General features: G+C 43.7%; 1 protein-coding gene across 1 annotated transcript; it reads right to left on the bottom strand.

Moving 5' to 3' along the window:
* Positions 1 to 326: 326 nt before the first annotated feature.
* Positions 327 to 6216, bottom strand: ARRDC5 (arrestin domain containing 5). Its single transcript, XM_008495753.2, has 3 exons — positions 5964 to 6216; positions 1210 to 1418; positions 327 to 824 (listed from the first exon to the last, which is right to left on the bottom strand). The coding sequence occupies exons 1-3, from the start codon at positions 6214 to 6216 to the stop codon at positions 327 to 329; spliced, it is 960 nt and encodes a 319-aa protein (XP_008493975.2).
* Positions 6217 to 21086: the final 14870 nt, after the last annotated feature.

The raw sequence follows: 21086 nt of genomic DNA on the forward strand, positions 1-21086 counted from the left end.
TCTGGGACTCCAAAATGCCCTGACTCTGTCTAGGCCACTGCTGAGTCTCCTGCTTTTCCCTCTATAGTGATTAGAAGTCAGTTTAACAGTATTACACGTTTCCCTTATGTGCCTCCCTGACCTTGGTCCTTGGCTAGCTTCACCCCTCTTGGGAATCAGTGGCACATCACTGCAAAAGCAGGCTCCTCCTGTGAAAGCATACAGCTAGTGTGCATGGATTTTGCAGAAAAATCTTTTATTGCATGGATTAATTGGCAATTGCTCCTGGGACAATCTCAGAAATGTGTCTGTGAAGGTTCACCCCATTTGAGATGTCACATTCCTTTTCATTCAGGGCCATGCTCCTCCACAGAGGATTGATCCTTTGTGGCTGCTATGATGATGGGCACCCTGCCCATGATGGTGGATGTGGTACAAGGAAGGTCAGAGGTGCCTACCAGCTCATACCTGAATGCCATGATTTTATTTTCCTTGAGAGTGCTGGTGATAGGCATGGGTTTTGGAAGAATCAGAGAACTGGTAAGTTTCATGTCCTCGAGGGGATCCGTGTTTGTCTGGGACTCCAGCCTTGTCACTTCACTTCGGTCTTCCAAGTAACATTGTTCTCCCCTGCTGCTGAAGCCACAGTAGAGGATGATGCAGTGGACAGCATAAACAATCTTTTTGATACGCCTGTGTGTCCTGTTAGCAATATCTGTTGTGAAGACAATGGTTTCTCCAGGGCAATATATGTTTTTTTCCAGGGAAATCCGAAGGATCACAGAGCCATGACTGAAGCAGCAGAAATAATCCACATCCTTCTTAGCTTCCAACACCAGTGGGGCCTGCATGGAGAGAGTGAGCAGAAAGGCAAACCACGGTGAATTCTTGTTGCTGGATGCAGGGTGATTCCCAGGCACCACAGGGGCCAACTTTGTAATGCTTGCCCAAGGCTTAAACTTCAAAGCAAGAGAATAACCCCCTTTTCCCTCATCCTGGGTCACAAATCTCTCCCTGAGTCTCTTGAAGTCTTTCAATGCACCTTGCATGCTAGAAAAGTAACATTTGGTGCAAACCACAGGGCAAAGATGGCAGAAGATATTGAAGTGTCATCTGAAAGCAGGAAGCTCAAAGCTAAAAGTTTGTGGACACTCTGGTAAGTAGCTACAGGTCTGGATCAGGACAGGGTAGGTCTGCAAATCTCCAACTCAGATAGCTTGTTCCCCTTACCTTATCTTTCAAATGTCTTTTGCTGTCATCAGAAGTTCCTTGCACCAGTAAACATCTCTCCTCTCTGGCTAAGGGAATCCTGCGGCTCCAGCAAGTCCCTTTCACAAAGTAGGAGATGCAGCCAACTTTGCTGGTGAATGTGGAGGGAACACTTGGAGGAAGGCTGAATTGGAAGTCAAAGGTGTGAACCCCAGAATTCAGACAGTTATCTGAAAGCCAAAAAACATGCTGTTATCAGAAGCCTTTTAGATGATATTTGTACCTTATGGAAACCTCCCTGTTTCTCCAATGAAACCTTGATGTTTCTCTCATTCACCAAGGTGTCCTTACCCTCTAGTATTGCACCCAAAATGACATAAAGGCATGGTATGGGGTAGACTGTGCATCCATTGTGCAGGTGAGCTGCTGGAAGTATGGAACCTTACCAGTCCGCAGACTTGAGAACTGCTAACCTGCTTCCTTTTAAGACATCATCAAACCTGCAGCTCCCCACAAAATGTTTAGGATTTTCTCTTATTGCCATGGAGTAACACAGACTTTTAGCTTTGGAAATAACCACTGGTAGATGTAGAGAGACATTGTCAACCAGGTGCCTTGAGTTGCCAAAGAGTGGGTGTGAGTCCACCTGTGCCTGATTAGGACAGGCCCCCATTGGGCATGAGCAAGACCAGGGGGCCAATAAAGGTGGGACACACACCCACAGAAGGCACCTCAGCTCACTCTGGTGTGAGGCATGGAGAGGCCAGCAGCTCGTCGAGCCTCTGGGGCAAGAAAGACTCTTCCTGCTACACTTCTACCCTGGAAGTGCTCTGTGGTGGCTGGAGTCCTGGAAGAGACCAGCAGCTCGTCAAGCTTCAGGAGCAAGAATGGCTCCTCCCGCTACAGGTAGACTTTTAGGGAATAGACATTTAGAGAATAAAACAGTGCATTAACTCACTCCTCTTTTATCATTGTCTGTGCATAGGATCTGAAACCTTTGGTTTTCCCTCTTCTCTGCACAGCTGTGAGACAGGCAAATTGTGATCTGTTCCTTCTGAAGTCTTTGCTTCTGTGCCATTTCATCTTAATCAGTTTTGTGTGGGTGAGGTCCTATTGGCTGTGATGAAAAGCTGTCCCACCTCTGCAAGGATGTGTGTGTCCCCTTCTGGCCAGATAAGACCAGTTCTTGACTTTTTTCTTCATCCAGCACCTGTGTGTTTTGAGCATATGGATCTGCTGGCAGCTTTATCATCCGGAATTAAGATTTCCTTCTTCCCAGAAGATTGTGCCAAAACTTTCACTTTGAATAAAAATATCAGAGGATGTGAGACTGCTAGAAATTTGTCTTGCTGACTGCATTCTTTTGCAGATGAATTCAATAATGCCTTGAGTTTTCATAATCTAAACTGGATACTATAGTTGGCAGAAGAGCTTGGATATTGTTTTCTCCCAGCATGAGGGATTTGCCAGATGGCATGGCAGCAATTTCAATCAGAGTTGTAACTCTGAAGAAGAAAAAAAATGTCTAAAACAATCTCAAAGGGGGGAAACTAAAATTCATCAGCCTTTTAGATGACTGCCACACAAGAAAGTCATGTTCTCCATTCTGACAGTATGTAGAAACCTGATATCCCCAGGGCCTTATTTCACACAACGTTTAATTTAAGTTATTTTGGCAAAGTTCTTGTTTTCGTAGAAGGAAGGGCTTTGAACTGTGAGCAGATCTGCATTTTAATGTTGAAAGAAATCACTGTTTCCCTCCTGGAATGACCTGCAGTTGGGTCATTCTGGTGTGAGTGGTCTGTTTTGCAGCCCCAGCACAGTATGGGAATTTACTTAAAGAGTTTGAATTTCTCAGTCCCTGCTGCAGGTATGGTCTGAGAGCCTGGCTTTGTGTACAGGGCTAAAGTAGGCCCTGTGGTGCAAAAATGCTTGCACTTTCTTGATTCTATGTACATCTCTAATCCCACTTTCCCTGGCTTGTTTTGCATCACCTCTAAAGAGACTTCTTTGAATTGTGCCACCTTGCTAAGCTGTGCTTGACTTTCCCCATTGCACAGGGACACCTGCACTCTAGATGGGCTCCAAAAACCCTATTCCCCTAAAAACATGCAACTGCTGGTAGGAGTGACTTGAGGGTTCACCTTTCTCTGAGGGAAACAAGGGATGTCCTGGGATGTGACTGCGGGTACTCAGCAGTGCTGGAAGAGTTCAAAACTGCCTTTAGTTTTGTGAGCTCCTGTCTCTAGTGATGAGGATGGTGTCCTGGTTTGGGCCAGGATAAAGGTGATTTTCTGTCTTGTACTTTTGCACAGATACTCCTGGTAACATTGGAAATTTTTCTTTTCTGAATGTAATTATCCGAAAGCTTCTATGGATTGTACTCGTTAACAGCCAGTAGTCAATTTTTCCAGCAGTCTTTATCACGTTGAATTTCTTGTGCAGTGGCAGAGCTTACCAGGGTTAAAAAGAAATATGTCAGCAGGCACCTGGATCCATGTATATCCACTTCTTACAGAGACATCAGATGTGACCCAAGTAGGGCATGTGGAAAGATCAAATACAGGACAGTAAGATGCTATCAAGAGCATATTAGCAGCTGAGTGTCAGAAGCTGACACAGGCAGCAATCTGTTCAAACATACGTCCCTTGTATGCCAACAGCAGTGGGGGGCACAGAGTAGCTGGGGTAAGAAAGGTCAGGTTTGTAACTTCTTTCATGTTTTAAAATAGCTTTCTTGGACTTATTAGAGCACTTCAACAGAGATATAATCAGTGATGGCAAAAGGAGGAAAAAGACTGAGTTACAGTAGTAAAAAATCTGCTATTAAACTGTGCTGCATTGACAAGTCCTGATGGAGGTGGATGCTCAGCTCTTCTGAAAACACGAGTGCATGTGTAGGTGGCAGAATACAGATTGAAGTGTGTCTTTAAGCAACACCAATTTGAACTGTAGCTGAAAAGATCCAGAACTGAGGTGCTTCACAGGTACTTGTTCTTATAATGGAAAAAATAATTTTCCAGCACTCAATCTTCCTCTTTTAAGTCAGGGTTGTGACATCTGGTAGCCTACAGGAAAAGTCAGCATGCTGCAGTACACCAAGGCTAAGACTCTAATGAATGTGTAATGACCTTTGGGTAAGGTTGAGTCTTCAAGTCTCTAGATGAGAGAAAATGAAGCCTGACCATTGTAGGTTGTAGCTCAAAAGCCTGTTTTCCACATATTGGCACAGTCTAACATCATTACTAAACTAATCTAGAGCAGCGACCACTTAAGATCTGTAGCCTGAACTTTTCAGGATTCCCAACAGACCCTAGGAAAAAGAAGCTGATTAAGGAGAGTTGACATCCCAGGAGGCTTCTATTTGCTTTAAACATCCCCAGGAATAATTCACTTAGGTCTTAGGTTATCATTACATCCCACTGACTTACTCTTTTTCACAAATCTGTACATTTTAATAGTTATCTCTGTGTGTGCATAACATCTGAAGGGAAAATGCAAGGAATCACAGCATAACAGAACTATGAGAGTTGGAACGGACCTCTAGAGACGTAGTCCAACTCTCCCACTACATCAGGATCACCCAGAGCATATTATACAGGAATGCATCCAGAGGGTTATGAATATCTCCAGAGGAGGTGACACCTGCTCTGTGCCCTATCACACTCATAGTAAAGAAGTCTTTTCTTACGTTTAAATGGAACTTTCTATGTTCCAGCTTGTGCCTGTTGCCCCTCATCCTGTCACTGGGAACTCCTGAGAAGAGTGCAGCTCCATCTTCCTTGCACCCACCCTTTGGATACTTGTAGACATTAACAGGCTCTCCTGTCAGCCTTCTCCAAGGCAGAGTGCCAGCTCCCTCAGCCTTTCCTCATAAAAGAGATGCTTCAGTCCCTCAGTCATTTTTTGTTATCCTCTGCTGGACTCCCTCCAGTAGTTCCTTGTCTCTCTTGAACCAGGGAGAAGACAGAGCCAGGCTTATTTCCGTGGCAAGATAAGAGGCAATAGGCACAAATGGAAGCACAGGAGGTTCCCTCTGACCATCAGGAAACATTTTTGCACTGTGAAATAGGTTGCCCAGGAAGGCCCAGGAGTCTTCTGCCTATGAGAAAATAAAAAGCCATTAGTGTGTGTTCCTGGGCAGCTAGCTCTATGTGGCCCTGCTTGTTGGACTAGATGATAACTAGAGTTCCCTTTCAACTCCAGCCTTTCTGTCATTCTGTGATTCAGTGAATCACACTTTTGCAGGGTTTTTTTTTAGTGTATGCCTCACATTTTTCTCATCTCTCAGTAAATATACAGCAGTAACTGAACTGAACTGGAAAATGCCTTTACTATAGTTGTAAAGGTAACAAAACCTGTATGCCCAGTGGATACTTGCTGACACATAAGCCAATAAAACATGGACAAGCAGCAATGAGATGACCAAAGAATGCTTCAGTGATGTGCTTCTGACTACAAGTTTCCTATCTTCTGCTAGACACCTTGTGATAGGTTTCTGTGCAACAAATGTAGACATCAGAGAAACATCTACTAGCTCATGGGGGACTGGTCACACTGTCAAATAGTGCTTTCTGTACAACACTGCTGATCACCATGAAGCCCTGGTTGCCATGTGATGTAGAGAAAAGGAGTATGCCATGGGATAGAAACAGAGCACATGGACACTGGCAAAAGGTAGGCTTCCTTCCCACTGGAAAAGGTCTAACTCTACCTTCTCTAGCCCAAAGCTAAGATGCTGGTCAGTTAAGCAGCACCTTGTTCCAGTGTTTTACCTTCTACATGGAAAATCTTAGATGTGGAGACATAGACAGCCTGGTTGGTACAAGCTGTAGTCTTCTCATACTCCAGGTCAGGATTATCCTCCTGAAGCCACTTCAGGAAGCCTCTTCCCACAAGTTCCACCTTCACAACAGGGTCCACCAGGGTACTCCTGACATTGAGAACCAGTTGACCATTTATGCTGGAACCAGCCAAATACACCTCAATCTCAGGCAGCACCAGGTTAATTGCCCTCACTGCCGACATGAGGGAAGAGCAGGAGCTGATGGTGTCAGAGGGCTGGACTGCAAAGTCATCTTCTCCAACCCCACCCCATGACTCCAGGGTTTGTGAGGTCATGGCATGGAGGGGGGGGCATGCACAGGGTTCCACAGAGGGAGAGAGCTCAGCTCTTCAAGTTATGCCAGAGGGGATAGGAGGCATTTATCTGATTATTAGCACGATCTAACTAACTGGAAAGCATTCAGCTACACATTTAGGATCTGTATCAGCAACACAGCATGTAAACTATGATTCAAGATACTCAGCAAATGTTGATAACCCTAGAAATTTCTAAGACATAACTAATCTCCAAAACTTCTAAGCATGCACACACACACACAGACATGATCAGGTGCATGAGCCTCCTCTGGTGTGCTAGTTGCCCAACTCATGCTCCTCTCCTTGGAGTGACATGGGTGCTCTATGTGCACCCTACTCTCTAATCCATCCACTGGTGACAGCACACCCCACAAGCCCCCCCCAGCCTGCTGTGCTGCACCCCATCAAGATCAGAATGCTGGCTGCTTGTATGCTGCCCATGCCACCTGGCACAGGTGGGATGCTGGCAGCACCAGCCCTGCCTCTGCTGGCTGCTGCTTCCCTTGTCCCACTCCCAGGTCTTGTCCCTGGTCACAAATTCTAACACTTCCTTGAGATGTCTTTCCAGGCTGAATCTTTTTACTCTCATAAATCTCCTGGTAATTCCCTGTCTACTGTTTAATTCAGCTGGTAATTGTCTCAAGTAAACTTCACCATTCCTACTTTTTACCAGTTTTGGGCAACCACCTTTCCAGAATGCAGTTTTGTTATTGTGTCTGCACCTGCTGTGTACACTCACCTCACTAACATTTCAGCCACTGGTATCTGGGGATGCTATCAAGAGGGATCTGTGAAAATCCTCCCACAGCCCCACACTGAATTTTTAGCAGGTAGTAGGTGTGGCTGATGTTGCCAGTACAAGCAGTGGCCAGAAGACTACAGCAAGTGTCAGTGAGATCTGAGGAGATCAGGGCAGACAAGTGGCCATCACACCACCCCACTGGGCAATGAGGTCTTGCAAGTCTGGCTGAAGCAAGCAGGGTCTCATTCATCAGTACAGGATGACTGGAAAGATTTTATGGTAATGCAGGATGCTTTCATGAATGTGCTAAAAGCAAAAGGCTGAGATGAAGCTCGGCCCAATTTAGCTCCTGAGCTCCTTTTTGTCAAAGCAATTCCAGCAAGTTGAAGGTGCTTCAACTGAATCATAACATGAAAGGGAAAGAGATATTCCTTCCAAAAAACCAACAAAACCAACCAAACAAAACCAAAACAAACTACTGTAAGGCTTATCTGAGATAGACCTGAAATGCTGCTGGACACTTGGACCAAGTGCGTATGCCATGCTCTGACCCTCAGAGATGTGGGAGAGGAAGAAAAAGGCTGCAGCAGAGAGATCAAGGATGCAAAGAGTGGTCAGAAAGACATCTTCAGCTAGGGAAGCATGTATGGAAGACAACTACAGCAAAGGCTGCAGCAAGGATCACATCTGAAGCTGATCCCAGAACACATCTGTGAGCCACTGACAAATTGTGAGCCCAGAGTGAGAGTACTGGCACTGGTTCTGCAGAACGCAGTTCCAGAGACAATGTTCTCAGCTGCAGGTTGAGGATGAGGGTACATGCTGAGAAAAGCTGCAAATTAGGTGATGAAGATGTCCAGAAGCTTAGGAAACAAGTCACAGCAGAATGTTGAACTGTGAGCCTTTCCTACTCCATACTAATTAGTCTCTAGGTCCAAGGCTGTCAAGATTCTCTCTCACAACCTCTGTACCACCTCATCCTTGCTTACAGTGTTTTCAGGTGTTTCTTTTCTACGGGAAAAAAGCATTGAATTAACATGCTAAATGCAAACTGTCAGTCTCGGTTCTTGCCTGCTTCATCTTTTTCTCTGAGCCTCTGCTTTCCTTGCCTTGTTGTCAAAAAAAAAACAACTCCTTGGTAAAAAACCTGTTCAGTGCCCTCGATTGTTGTGAGAAGGAAGCATTTTTCAACTGAGCACAGCATTACAAATAACAAAAATATCCTTTCTGTTATTTATGCTTGGCAATTTTCAGCACTCATTGCTTTGTGCACAAGTTGTATGAATATGGGTAGAAAAAATTCCTTAGAGCTACTGGCATGAGTGATGATATATCATCAAGTAAAAATTACAATTAGTGATAATATATAAATTGAAACCTAGAATCCCATGGTTTGGTGCTGAGGCACTGATTTATGCTTTATAAAAATAGCTTATGGCTATGATCTCTATGCTGCCATTATACTAAACCAATATTTCATCATAATCTGTACATCCCCTGAGAAACTTTAAGTGCAATCTGGGTATGCAATTGTCCAGAAAAGCAGGAAGCATTGCTTTTGTGTCATGGTTTGTTCTCCTTCCTTAATTCCATTTTCTATCTTGAAGTTAGACTGGCTAAAAATGAGTTGTGCAAATGTTTCTTTGCACTTTGTGACATCTCTGCCAAAATGACTTTTAAATTCTATCTCCCAAAAGAACAGTACAGTATACTTGTAAGAAATGCAAGCTTCAAAAAGTACAATAGGGAACATTTTGTTCTGTCTTTGTGTATGTTGATGTGTGGTGTCATTGATTTTGAGCTTTCCATTGACATTAGACAAAACAGAACATTTGTCTGAATCAGCTACACCTCAGAAGTTACAAGGAAGGAGAAAGGATCCATGCCAGGCTGTGTATAATTTTGCAAGCCAAACCAGGTTTCCATAGCTTCATCTCAGTCATTTAAGAAGCTTTATGCAGTTCCACTATGTTTCATAGTTTTGTGCAGGCACCATGGAAGACTGTGTCATTGTTAGCTCCTAGTTTCATTTTCTGAGACCCACGTGAACATTTCCTTAGGTTTGAGCCTCCTGGTTTCAGTTTAAAATTTTGAACCTGACAGCTCAGGGGGAAGTGAAAGGCCATGCCCTTGATCTTACAGAATTGCACTCTGGTAAAACACAGAGGTTTAGAGTTGCTTTGACAAGGACCCAGAGTAACCACGTTCAGCCAAAGGGAGACCATTGTCACTCTGGGTCTGCACAAGGACTCTCCCCAGAGACCTGGAGGTCCAAAGGAACCAAAGGAACCACATGTGGCAAAGCAGAGGCAAGACCCAGGCTTATTACAGATCTCAGACTGGCTTGCACTTTAAGAGGGTTTAATATGAATGTGTTACACAGATCTTTTTTGTATTCTGCTGCTTTCCACCAGCATATGACGGGCATACATTTGCACACAAATTCCCTCTGTTACTTGAGCAGCCCCTGTAGCTCTCCTCACGGTGACATGTGGAGAATGGAGCACCTGTATTTCAATTTTCATTTTCTAGTATTACAGGGGAATTAGGGCATACTGATAATACTTTAGATACACTAAATGCTTTCTTGAAGCCGACTTGATGCCAAGTTCAAAATTTTATGAGGAAACCAAGTGTCGGGTCCTGCACTTTGGCCACAACAACCCCATGGGGAGCTCCAGGCTGGGCACAGAGTGGCTGAGAGCAGACAGGCAGAAAGGGACCTGGGAGTCTGGATTGACAGGAAGCTGAACATGAGCCAGCAGTGTGCCCAGGTGTCCAAGAAGGCCAATGGCATCCTGGCCTGTATCCGGAACAGCGTGGCCAGCAGGTCCAGGGAAGTGATTCTTCCCCTGTACTCAGTGCTGGTGAGGCCACACCTCGAGTACTGTGTCCAGTTCTGGGCCCCTCAGTTCAGGAAGGAGATTGAGGTGCTGGAGCAGGTCCAGAGAAGAGCAAGGAGGCTGTGAAGGGATCCAGCACAAGTCCTGTGAGGAAGGGCTGAGGGAGCTGGGGGTGTTCAGTCTGGAGAAGAGGAGGCTCAGGGGAGACCTCATCACTCTCTACAACTCCCTGAAAGGAGGTTGGATCCAGGGGGGGCTGGCCTCTTCTCCCAGGTAGCTACCATTAAGACAAGAGGGCATGGACTTAAGCTCTGCCAGGGGAGGTTTAGGCTGGATATCGGGAAGAAATTCTTTCCAGAGAGGGTGATCAGGCATTGGAATGAGCTGCCCAGGGAGGGGGAGGATTCTCCATCCCTGGAGGTTTTTGAGACTGATGTGGCACTCAGTGCCATGGTCTGGTAACCACAGTGGTAGTGGATTAAGGGTTGGACTTGATGATCTCAGAGGTCCTTTCCAACCAGGGTGATTCTGTGATTCAGTGAAACTGTCATGAGGGACTCTTCATGCATTCAGCCCCTGTCAGTACAGAAGTTTTAGAAGAGACCATGAATCAGGCAACTGAATGGAGGGGTTTTTTTTGACAACCAGCATCTGTGTATGGAAAAAATAATGTATGATAGGCGCTGTGAGTGGGATGGCCAACTAGAGCTAAATGGATAATTCTTACTTGGCATTCCCATGCCATGAGTGATTCACTTGGCAATCACAAGGTCCAATTATCTTTTAATACTTTTTTTTTTTTTGGATGTGATTATGATATGTTGTGCATAGAAGTAGAAAATCAATGCTTTCACTAATAATGTTTTTAATTTTATCAGTGAGTGTGTTGCAAAATGTAACTTTTTTCAGCTCTCTTCTATCATGGAAGATATTTTTTATACCAATATTAGCATTCTGCCTAATCTGTTATTAAAAGTGAGCTGTTATTTTAATATGTTCAGTGACATCCACAGAGAAGAAAAAGAGCACTGTTTCTACTGCTGTTTGGTTCTTCACCATTTTGTTCACAGAAAGAGCTGTGCCATACAGCTGTACAGGGAAACTAATTCCATCAGAGAGCACAGAAGTGTATTTGCCAGGTTTTTGTAAGCCAAAATCTCATGACACCTTTTCTTGTAAGGATCAGCATAAGTCATGCTCACCATAAATCCAGAACATCTCCTTTATACCTTGGCTAATCTCAACATTTAGCAAGCATATGCAAAAGTAAGAACAACTTTAAGAATTTATAACTGTTCTTGGCAAGTGAGGAGGGGTAAGAAATAAAGCAGAGCCAGCAAGACTATAATGTTCTACCATGATAGATCTTACCTGGAGAAGGTACTGCAAAGCTGTCAATAGCTTCTTGTAAACAGTAGAGCTTGAAATAGGGAAAACATGCTTTTTCCCTGTCAGAATGGCACAAAACTTTGGCTGAAGCCCTTGCCTGGTCTATCCATCTGGTTGATGTGAGAAATGAGATATTGATTTTACTCATACCATAGGATCAGAAACTTAGAGGAGCTACAAAGCTAGCAAACACACAGAGTTTATTATGCTCTAAGTGAGATGTTGGGAAAACGTTTCCAACACACAATTTGTATTTAACAAAAGCAACTTAATATTATTAAGAAAATAAATATAGATCACACACTCCTAGATTTGCTTCTGGTGAGAATTGATGTTGCTAGGAACTGGGTTATATGCTACAGCTTTCCATGTGACAGATGATTTTTACACTAAAAGGAAATAATTCCTTTGTTAAAAAAAAGCTGCAAGTCTGCAATTTTTCAGAATCACTACATTAAATTAGAAACACAGCTGCTGCTCATTTCAAGGAAATGTGTGAACTTAGATCCTTTCTGTACCCTTGAATTTATCAGTCTAAGCACTTAGAATGATCTCTTATCAAGAAAATAGAATACAAGAGGAAATAAGAGTAGAAAACTTCATGTATTATAATTAAGAATTACAAGGTAAAGTCAAGAGTATCTGTAGGTACTTGCAAGAAATTAAGATATCAATATACCACAACATATTTAATTTTTTCTAGTCAAAGTCACCTACCTACATGAGCCAAAACAGAGAAGTCTGAATATCCAGAAACATTAGTGGCAATGAGAAAGTCATGCTGCTGGCTGCAATATTTGGCGTTAGTTGCAAGTTTCTATTATTTTGTCCCTTCTAGAGGGACACATCAGTCCAACACTTTCTTAATAAACCAAAAGATCCCAGAGGGGTGAAGTTTCCCATAGGAGGTATTTTAATGATAGACCAGCACACACCTCCTAAGCATCTGTTCTGATGGCTGCTATGTTAAACACCCACCACATTAGCCCACATACATTTAGATAAGAATAAATAGGCATAAATAAGGATAAACAGGCCTATTTCTGTTTCAGGTGGTGTTACCACTGAGGTGGATAAAACACCATGGGGATGAACACAGCAAAAGTCTCAAATCCAGAAGGAGCCACAAGCCCCAGGCTCACAGTCCCGGCCCATCTCATGATTGTCAGTGGCATGGTTAGGAGCAGAGAGGGGATATGGTGCTGTTCTTGATGAGCAACTTTCTGAGGTTTGTTTCAAAGCAAACTGGTTCAGAAACGGGAACATTCCTCAATAGTCCACCCCCCCCCCCAAAAAAAAAAAAAAAAAAAAAAAAAAAGTTAACAAAAACACAGAGTGAACTCAACTCTGCAATTGTAATGAGTAGAGAGAAACCAGGCAAAACCCAAGCCCAGCAAGTGACATAAATAACCCTCATAACTAAAGCAAAAAAAACCCCACAAAAACAACCAAGCTTGTCTGCCTGTACAAGTATCTAATCTGAGGAAAATGCAAAAGATCAAGTTCAACCCTTGACCAGCACTAAGTGGAGCTCCCACTTCATGTGCCGGGAGTTTTCGGTCAGGGCTCTGTACCTGGTCGTGGGGGCTTCTCTGCCTCATCAGGGTCTGTGGGTACCTCCCGGGCACATCATGCAAAGAACTTCCCTTCCCCTCCAGTGTCATCAGAAATTCTACTGTCCCTTAAAAGCCTGTGTCCTTTTGTGCTGGCTCCTGCAAATCTGATCTGGTCTGTGCTCCCCGAAAGCAGGTGGGCAGTCCCCATGCCCACACGGCCCTAGGAATATCCATCCATCCATCCATCTCAGCAGTGGTGTTCAGGCAGCTGTCAGGGCTGAGGTGCTGCTTCATGGCTGGATTGCACACAGTTGAGTGTTTGTTTTTGGAGATGGGTTTTCCTGCCAAAGCCAGGGAGGAATGAGGGTTTTCCCAGGAAAAGGGTGATAGAGTTAGAGCTGCTCCATATTTTACCTGAAATACTGCATCCAAAACACTCTCTGCATTGATGAATAGTCTTCCTAATCTGTTTTGCTGTTCAGGAGAGTATAACTGCTTAGCTACAACCTATCCTGTCCTAGGAAGGTTTGCAGGACCTGACATCCTCTTCCTTCTACTGGAAGAAACATTTCCATTCCACTTTAAATATTCATTGCATCAATGAGAAGTGCATACGACTGCCTTGTCTAACTAATTTTCAGTGTCATTCCTTGTGAATACAGAGTTGATTGCTACTGACTTCCAATGAGAGCTCCTTGCTCCACAGCCCCCCACAGCATATAGCCACAAGAGGACTGTGAGGTCCTACTGAAAAAGTCCCTCTGGGCCAACAGGCACCTCGTGTGCCCTTGGATAGAGGAAGGCAGGGAGTGTTGAGTTACATGGCAAAAGCTGCATGCACACACTCAAATAACACCACATCTAGGAGAACTCCCAGATCCTCCTGACGACCTCCTCCTGGAACCTCACAGGAGCCACAAGCCCATGCAAGGCTCATCCCCACAAACCCAAAGGAACTGGGGGAACCCCAATGTCCCAGTCAGAAAAATGAGCTCCAGCTCAGCCTCCTGGGCTGTCTCAGGGCAGCCTTATCCCCACCAGTTAGAGGACACCCACCACCAGCAGTCAGTGAGGTGGCTCTCTGGGTCACCCCACAGAGTGGGAGCACTGCCCAGGAGTACAGGGGTTACTGTGGGGTGCAGATAAAAGCATTTTGGGCCTGCACAGGATGTTCAGGAGAGGTAATAAGGTGGGGAAATAGAAGGATGACAGTGGCTTGGTGAGGAGCAAGAGTGGGGAAACAGAGGAAGAAGTGAAAGGTCGTGACCAAAGAGGATGCAGTTAGTCCTGAATTCTGACTAAACTTTATGTCTAGAGGTTTCTCCAGGTGTGGGACTCTCTGTGCATATGTGTATGAGGAAGCTGAGTATCAAGGATGGACCAGGGATGGGAGTCCCATGTGCCCATGGTGCCAGCATGGAGCACAATGAGGGTGTGCTGTCAGTGTGTGGCTCTGGGCAGCACCAAGCTAGACTGGCTGGCAAATGGGGCAAGTAGGTTGGGAGCCCAGGGAGGATGTTTCTGGGAGGGGGACACCTGGATGTGTGGTCCTGGGGCAGGGATCTGTGGCAGGGCCCTTGCTCTGGGGCTTGGGTTCATCACTCTCTAACAGGGAGGACTGACTCCAGCACTTGTTTTTGAGAGCTGGGCAAAGACATTTTCCAAGCATATAGATCAGGTCAGACACATCTTATGAGATGTTTATTTTGGCTCCCATCAAGGCTTAAGCAGGATCTAGATGCTGAGCTGCCCAGCACATTAGTCTCACACAAGCTAAACACAGCCCCTGTGCTTGGGAGGCACGTATGTGTTTGCATGTGTCTCAGCTGTACACCCAAACAGCATATTAAAAAAAATGTATCAGGCTGGAGCAGTTTCAAATGAATACTTCAAACAATGTAAAGAAACCCAGATGCCTTACACCCCCCATGACTTGTGGACCAATGAAGCATGCCAGGAAGATTTCACACTATTTAAGTGAGCCCAGGCTGGTGCTGTCCACTTCTATTGATTTGTGATGCCATTTTTTCTCCTCTAGCTTTCAGATTCAGGCCTAGGAGTGAATTTGTTCAACTAGGTTTGGGGTCATAAATAATTGAAATGCACTAAGAAGTGGTAGTTTTGGTTGACTGATTTATATAGTGAGGAGAGTAAAGCAGTTGTGACCTTCTGGCTCTGTCTTTGACAAGCATGTAATTGGGAGACAAGAAAGAGGCTCAAAAGCATGCTACTACATGGAAAACAAGCCTCTTTTGCTTATTTAGACACAAGGTTGTCCTTTTAATTTGTCTCTCATTCATGCAATGCATAATATATATATATTTGCCTCTTAACACCCTTGTTGACTTTTCCAGTCATGTTGGATATTTCCCAGTGGCTTATTTGGTTAGGTTTGGTTTCAGTGGTCAGAGAATATTAAAGCAATGCAAGTCTAATGAGTGAGATCATTGTGCATTTGGAGCCAGGAAACTCACTAGATAAACCCCAGGAACACAGAAAAGCCAGAACAGGGAAAGAAAAAGGAGGAGAACTGCCCAAGCTGCATCTTTGCTTTATTTTTCTGTCCCACTAATGGCCCTCAAATAAAGGTGAAAAGTCCTTCACAGAGAATGAAGGGAATAAATACACTTGGTTTAAATGTGCCACAGAATCAGCTCCCTTCTTGATCACTGGTGCTGCCTGTGTGTGTTTATGCTTTCTGAGGAGTTCGCTGCCTTTAATTCTGCCATGTCAATGTTAATTACTTGTGATGAGAAAGGGAGAACCTGGGTCCTTACCTGTCTTTTACCACCTAAATATGGGATGAACTATACTGGACCATAATACAAGCCACTATGATGCCACTATTTCTGCTCATCTGCACCAATGTAGTGCTTTCAAGCAGTTTATTATTTATGGAGACAATTTTAGCCCTAATGTGAAATATGTTGTTCTTTTTGAAAAATCAAACCACAGGATATTAAGCATGAATTGTACAGAATTTTTAATATTGTTAGTTCTTGGTGTACATGAAGAAATGCACTTTGCATCAGTCTTTGCAGCCCTTAGTGTCAATTTTTTATTAATGCTTCCCTTGTAATTCTGTATTTGTTCCTACAGCAGATAGGGAATAAAATGGGAGTTCTCCAGTGACTAATATGACATTTTTGAATTTTCATGTATGTTAACAAAATACTATGAGGTCCGGTGAATAAAAGCTACTTAGTAAGCTAAAAATGACACTGAGATTATATCCCATGTGGATCGTTTTTTAAAAATTAAAAATAATTCATTAAATGATTGTTATTTTCCTGCAAGACAGTTTTCCTGTAAGACAGTCCACAATAGGCAAGTTCATGATAAGCTGGCATTCTGTTATTTGATTAGCTCTAAATCTGTGTGGGTTGTGAGTGCTGCCAACCTGCTATCACTGGGCCCTGGGTCTGTAGCATTCAGCTTTCTGCCTCCTAGAAACTCACAAAAGGGCATTTGAAAGACCCAACCATGGGGCTTGGGGGGCACACTGATGGTGCCCACTCCATGCCTTGTGGTGACTGGACTTTGTCCTGGACACAGCAAATGAAGAGACCAACCTAAAGACCAAACAGCTGTGCTCAAGGCTATGGTGCTCAGCTCAGAGTGCAGATGGCTTTTTAAAATTAGATTAGTGAAGCAGCACAGGGAGAATGTGGGGATGGTACCAAAAGGGTGCAGCACTTGCTTCCTGGAAAAGAGGAGAAGAAGGGAAGGGTCTTACCCATCAGGGCCCTCCATCCCAGAAGAGCACAGAGACATGCCACTGGAACACTGCTCAGATGAGCATGGTTTTTATTTAGGTGAGTAATTCTAGCTTTTCCCAAGGAGCCCTTTAAATCAAGCATTCACCTGATTCATTACTACTCTCCGAAAATTTACAGTGTTGAAGCAAACATTTCAGCAAAAATATTCTCTAGTTCTATTCATGTCTTCAGGCTAAATATCTTCTGATATATACCTTACAAGTTCAGGCTGTGATAAATGGTGTTGGCTTGACACATTATGTCATCGTCCCAAGTGAAAAACATTGCCAGTTCTAACAATACACATTATCTGGTGAACTTTCATATCTATTTTCATGAAATCAATTGAAAAACTGTTTGCTGCTTTAAGGGAGTGCATACGTAAAACTATAGCATAGGCCTGGTATGAAAGAAATACAGTTTGGAAGTACTGCTACTGTGCAGAACTAAAGGTGAAAGTGATTAAGAATAATAAATGTTATTCAGAGTTAAAAAGCAATTTTGTCCCAGAATAAATATAAATGAGCTTTCTGCTGCTCTGGTGTTTTGGGGTTTTTCTCTGGGTTTGAAGCTATTATTTTGACCATAAAAGAAGGAGGGAAATTATATGCAGTCTTACAAATAGGATCAAAAATTTGTTCCATTTGAACTTTAGCCTATGAACTAAATAGGTTGTGGATTAATTCAGGCTGCAAATCTGAGTAGAGTAGGGAAATGTCAGCTCTGTTAATGAGCAAGCAGACATTTATCAGGGAACCACTGCAAGTGTAATCTTCTTGCTAATCCATTGAAGATATGCCAACAGGTTGAATCAGTAATTGGGGGCACTAAGGCACACAATTAGACAGACTGGACCCCTCTTTTCCCAGCCATGGTGTTTCAGTCAAATCTCTGCAAGACTTTCTTGTTCTTTGTGTCTGTAATTCTGTACATGGCTGCCCCTAGTTGTGCACCCCTTGAAAGCTGCCCTTTATCAAATGGATCCTTTCCTTTGCAACACTACAAAGGACATAGCCAGAGCCTTCCGGATGTTACCAACCCAAGCTCTGTCTTGGAAACCAGGGTAGCTTTGAAACAGATTTGAAATTTGTGTGTGTGTGTGTGTGTTTACTTCTGTCAAACAAAATAGACTAACTTCATTTCTAGTTGGCATAATTTTCATGTGTGTGTATATATTTCTAGCCTCTTTGAATGTCACCCCTGCAGAGAAAGTGATGGAAGTGCACATCCGCATCATGCCAGACATGGCTAATGACCATGGGCTAATAGCATTCTTTTATTTAGCATGTTTCAGAGTCCCAAGATGAAGTAAAAGTTCTACTCTATTCCCTGGGCCTTGGATTCACTCCCTGAGGTCTTTTTGGTGTCTCCTTGGCTAGAGGTCATCTCCCTTCAAGAACCTGAGCTAACATTTGGTAGCCTCTTTGCCAGCTGCTGCCTGTCTCAGTGACAAGATTGTTATTTCACAACTGGGTGCATTTAACCTGAGCTGATGCTAAGGGTATGGCTGGACAGACACAAGCCACAAGGCAACCACCTCCTGAAGCCCCTCAACCCCAGTGATTGTTGTACAGTGCCTGTAAGGAGGCAGCTGTACCCCAGCAGAGCAGAGAGGGAGAGGGGCAGCACCATCCCTAAACTGCTCCTCCAGTGCCATCTGACCAGGTGTTCAGGTACCTTTCATCAGTTGTGCAATGTGTCTTAAGCTCAGCACCAGAATTTTTTAACTCCAGGGCACTTTTTCATCTTGAGGAAGTTTTTCAACAGCTGACCAATATCTGCACTATTCAGTTGGTGCTGTCTCAGGATTTTCTGGTGTAGATTTTCCAGGTTTATACTTCCAAATTAGATTAATGCAAAGCTACTGGAACACAGCTGAAGAACATAATAAAACACAAAACCTACTTCAAATCAAACTCAGCTTTGCCTTCATTATTAAGGGTACTGGGTCAAATTCAGCTGTCTGTAGGATTTGCTTCTGCTGACCAGGTATACACAAGGATACATTTCATATAGGAACCTAAAATCATAATAGCTCAAGAAAATCCAATGTAACACCTGAGAAGCTCTATGTTATCTGCAAATGGATATTACACCCAAGAAGCCATTCAAATACACGAAGCATGCAAAAATCATTTGAAAGCCACATAATTGATGAAAAGTTGCAATATAAGAAATGAAAAGATCACTTAAAGGGGTTGTATAAATGTCTGAACATCTATAGCTTTGCTAGGAGTTGAAGCATTTTAAATTTTGTTGGAAGGTGTTTCAAGAATTTAGACCTGTGAGAGGGGAGCTACAAACTGCCCTTCTGGGCTGCAGATTTTTGGAAGCTGCTTCAGTTAAAAAGAAAGCAACCCTGGATCCTTGGTTTGCTTTAATCCTCATTCAGAACTAAACCAAAGATAGTTAGAATTTCAGCAACCTGTTTCAAGTCCCAGAGCAACAGGAAAAACAGATGAGTCTGAACTGTAAATATTGGGACTAAAGTAAGAATTTGACTTCAATTTTATCCAAATGCAGTGGCATTAACTGTACAGTATCTTAGGAGCATGCAAAACACATAGTGGGCATTTAGATATTTTGGTTTTTGTAATGAGATGGTTAACACTGTCTCCTCTAAAGTAACAGGAGTTACTATCCCAAGGAGTAATAAATTCCACGTAAGAAAGTTTAAAGACATGGCAGAATGAAATGATTTGTTATGGGGACCATCAGTGCCATGCTGAGATAGGCCAGAGCTGAAGGTGTTCTGCCAGGCACTGATACTTGTGCCCACAGAGGAGATGTAGGTGGAGAGCAGCACATCATTTTCTGAATGAACTATCAGGCAGAGGGTAATGTAGTTGCAAAACCCATTATCTTCCCTTTCCTCAATCTATTTTGAGCCAGAGGAAGCTTCTGAAATAGCTTTGTGATGAAGGAGTTAACTTCTTGTGACAGGTGTGTTAAAAGCAAGTGCTCTTGCTGCTAATGCTGATGGAGCAGGCAGGGTCTGGTCCAGGTGTGATGTGTGCTTCTACTGAGTTGTGCTGGTTCGGTGGGATCACAGGCTCTGTGGGTTGCTTCTCTCCTTCCTTTGAAGGCAGCAGCAGCTGAGCAGCCTCACAAGTTTACGAAATAAGGAAAGAATTATTTCTTCCCCACCTGCTGTGTTCTTCACAGGAACATCAGGGCCCATCAAACATAATTATTACCCAATGGAAACTTATAATGGAAAACAGACTAATTAAAAAAAGATCATTTAAGCAGTATCAATATTACCTTCTCACCATGCCAACAGCAATATCTGCAAGGCCCAATTTTCACATCATCTCCCTTACCTGGCCTTTGATGTCCATTTGTCACAAGCCTAACCTGGCTGGGCAGGTGGAGAGGCGCTGCCCCATCCAGGCCATGCAGGCACCAGCTGCAAAGTGGCATTCACAGGCGTCTCTCCAAAAAGCTCCTACAGAAAGCTGGCCAGGGGAGGAGGCTCACCCTCCATTGACTGCAGAGCTATATGACCACAAAACACCAAAGCTGTGAGTGGAGGTGTTTGTGAGCACTCACATTTTCTCCATGGCCAGTGTGTATGAGGCAATAACAAGGTTTTTGCTGTGGAAAACTAACAAAAAGTGTGGCTTCTTGCCTCTTCCCAGGGACACGTATTTTTCAGACAATAAGAACTTTTTGTTCTTGAATTCAAGGCAGACTTTACTTTTCCTAGGCTACGGGCTGCACGTGTTTGGGTGACATGGAAGCTCCTGGAACTGTCCCAGTCCTACTCCTGCACCTCTCTGCACTAAAGAACCACTTGCAAAATCCAGGTAGGGCAGCCAAAAGGGGAGCTTTTTTCTTTGCAAGGTTGCAAGAAGAAGCAGTTTGAGCTGGATTGTTCTGGTTACAGCTTACAGATGACCCAACTATACATAGGTAATGAAATACCAGAACTGCATAGAGCTGGTGGTTCTGCTACCCCCACCTGCCCCACTGGTGTCTGTAGTTTGCCTGGGGAACTGGGTGGTCTGGCTTCAAACTGGGCCAGTCCCAACCTTGCAAAAACACTTTCTTGCACTGTGATGGTCCAAAGCACTTTTTACACTTTTACCAAAGACATTAAGAAAATAACCAGCAAAGGGTTGTGGCCTACTCAGTCAGATGAAATATTCAAAAGCAGCATCAGCTGAGGAGTGTCTTGTAAGAACTAAGGTAGCCATGCAAAAGAGACTTATTTAGATCATCAGTGCTTAAAAGAGGGGCATAAAATCATTTGGATTGCTGGTTTTCTGTTTTGTTCCTCCTTCCGCTCTCCTCCCCAAAATTGCACTTGAGTCAGTAGTTCATTTCTGCTATTCCATTTAGATGGATGCTCTAGCTGTGGTGATGCAGTCCTAGTTATTTTGGGTTCCAGCTATGACTCAGCCCTAAAATAAGCCCTTAAACAATTTTATGCTTTCAAGCAGTGCTCCTGACACATAAAAGACAT

This window comes from Calypte anna, chromosome 1, assembly GCF_003957555.1.
Source record: "Calypte anna isolate BGI_N300 chromosome 1, bCalAnn1_v1.p, whole genome shotgun sequence".
In the NCBI taxonomy this organism is placed as follows: Eukaryota; Metazoa; Chordata; class Aves; order Apodiformes; family Trochilidae; genus Calypte; species Calypte anna.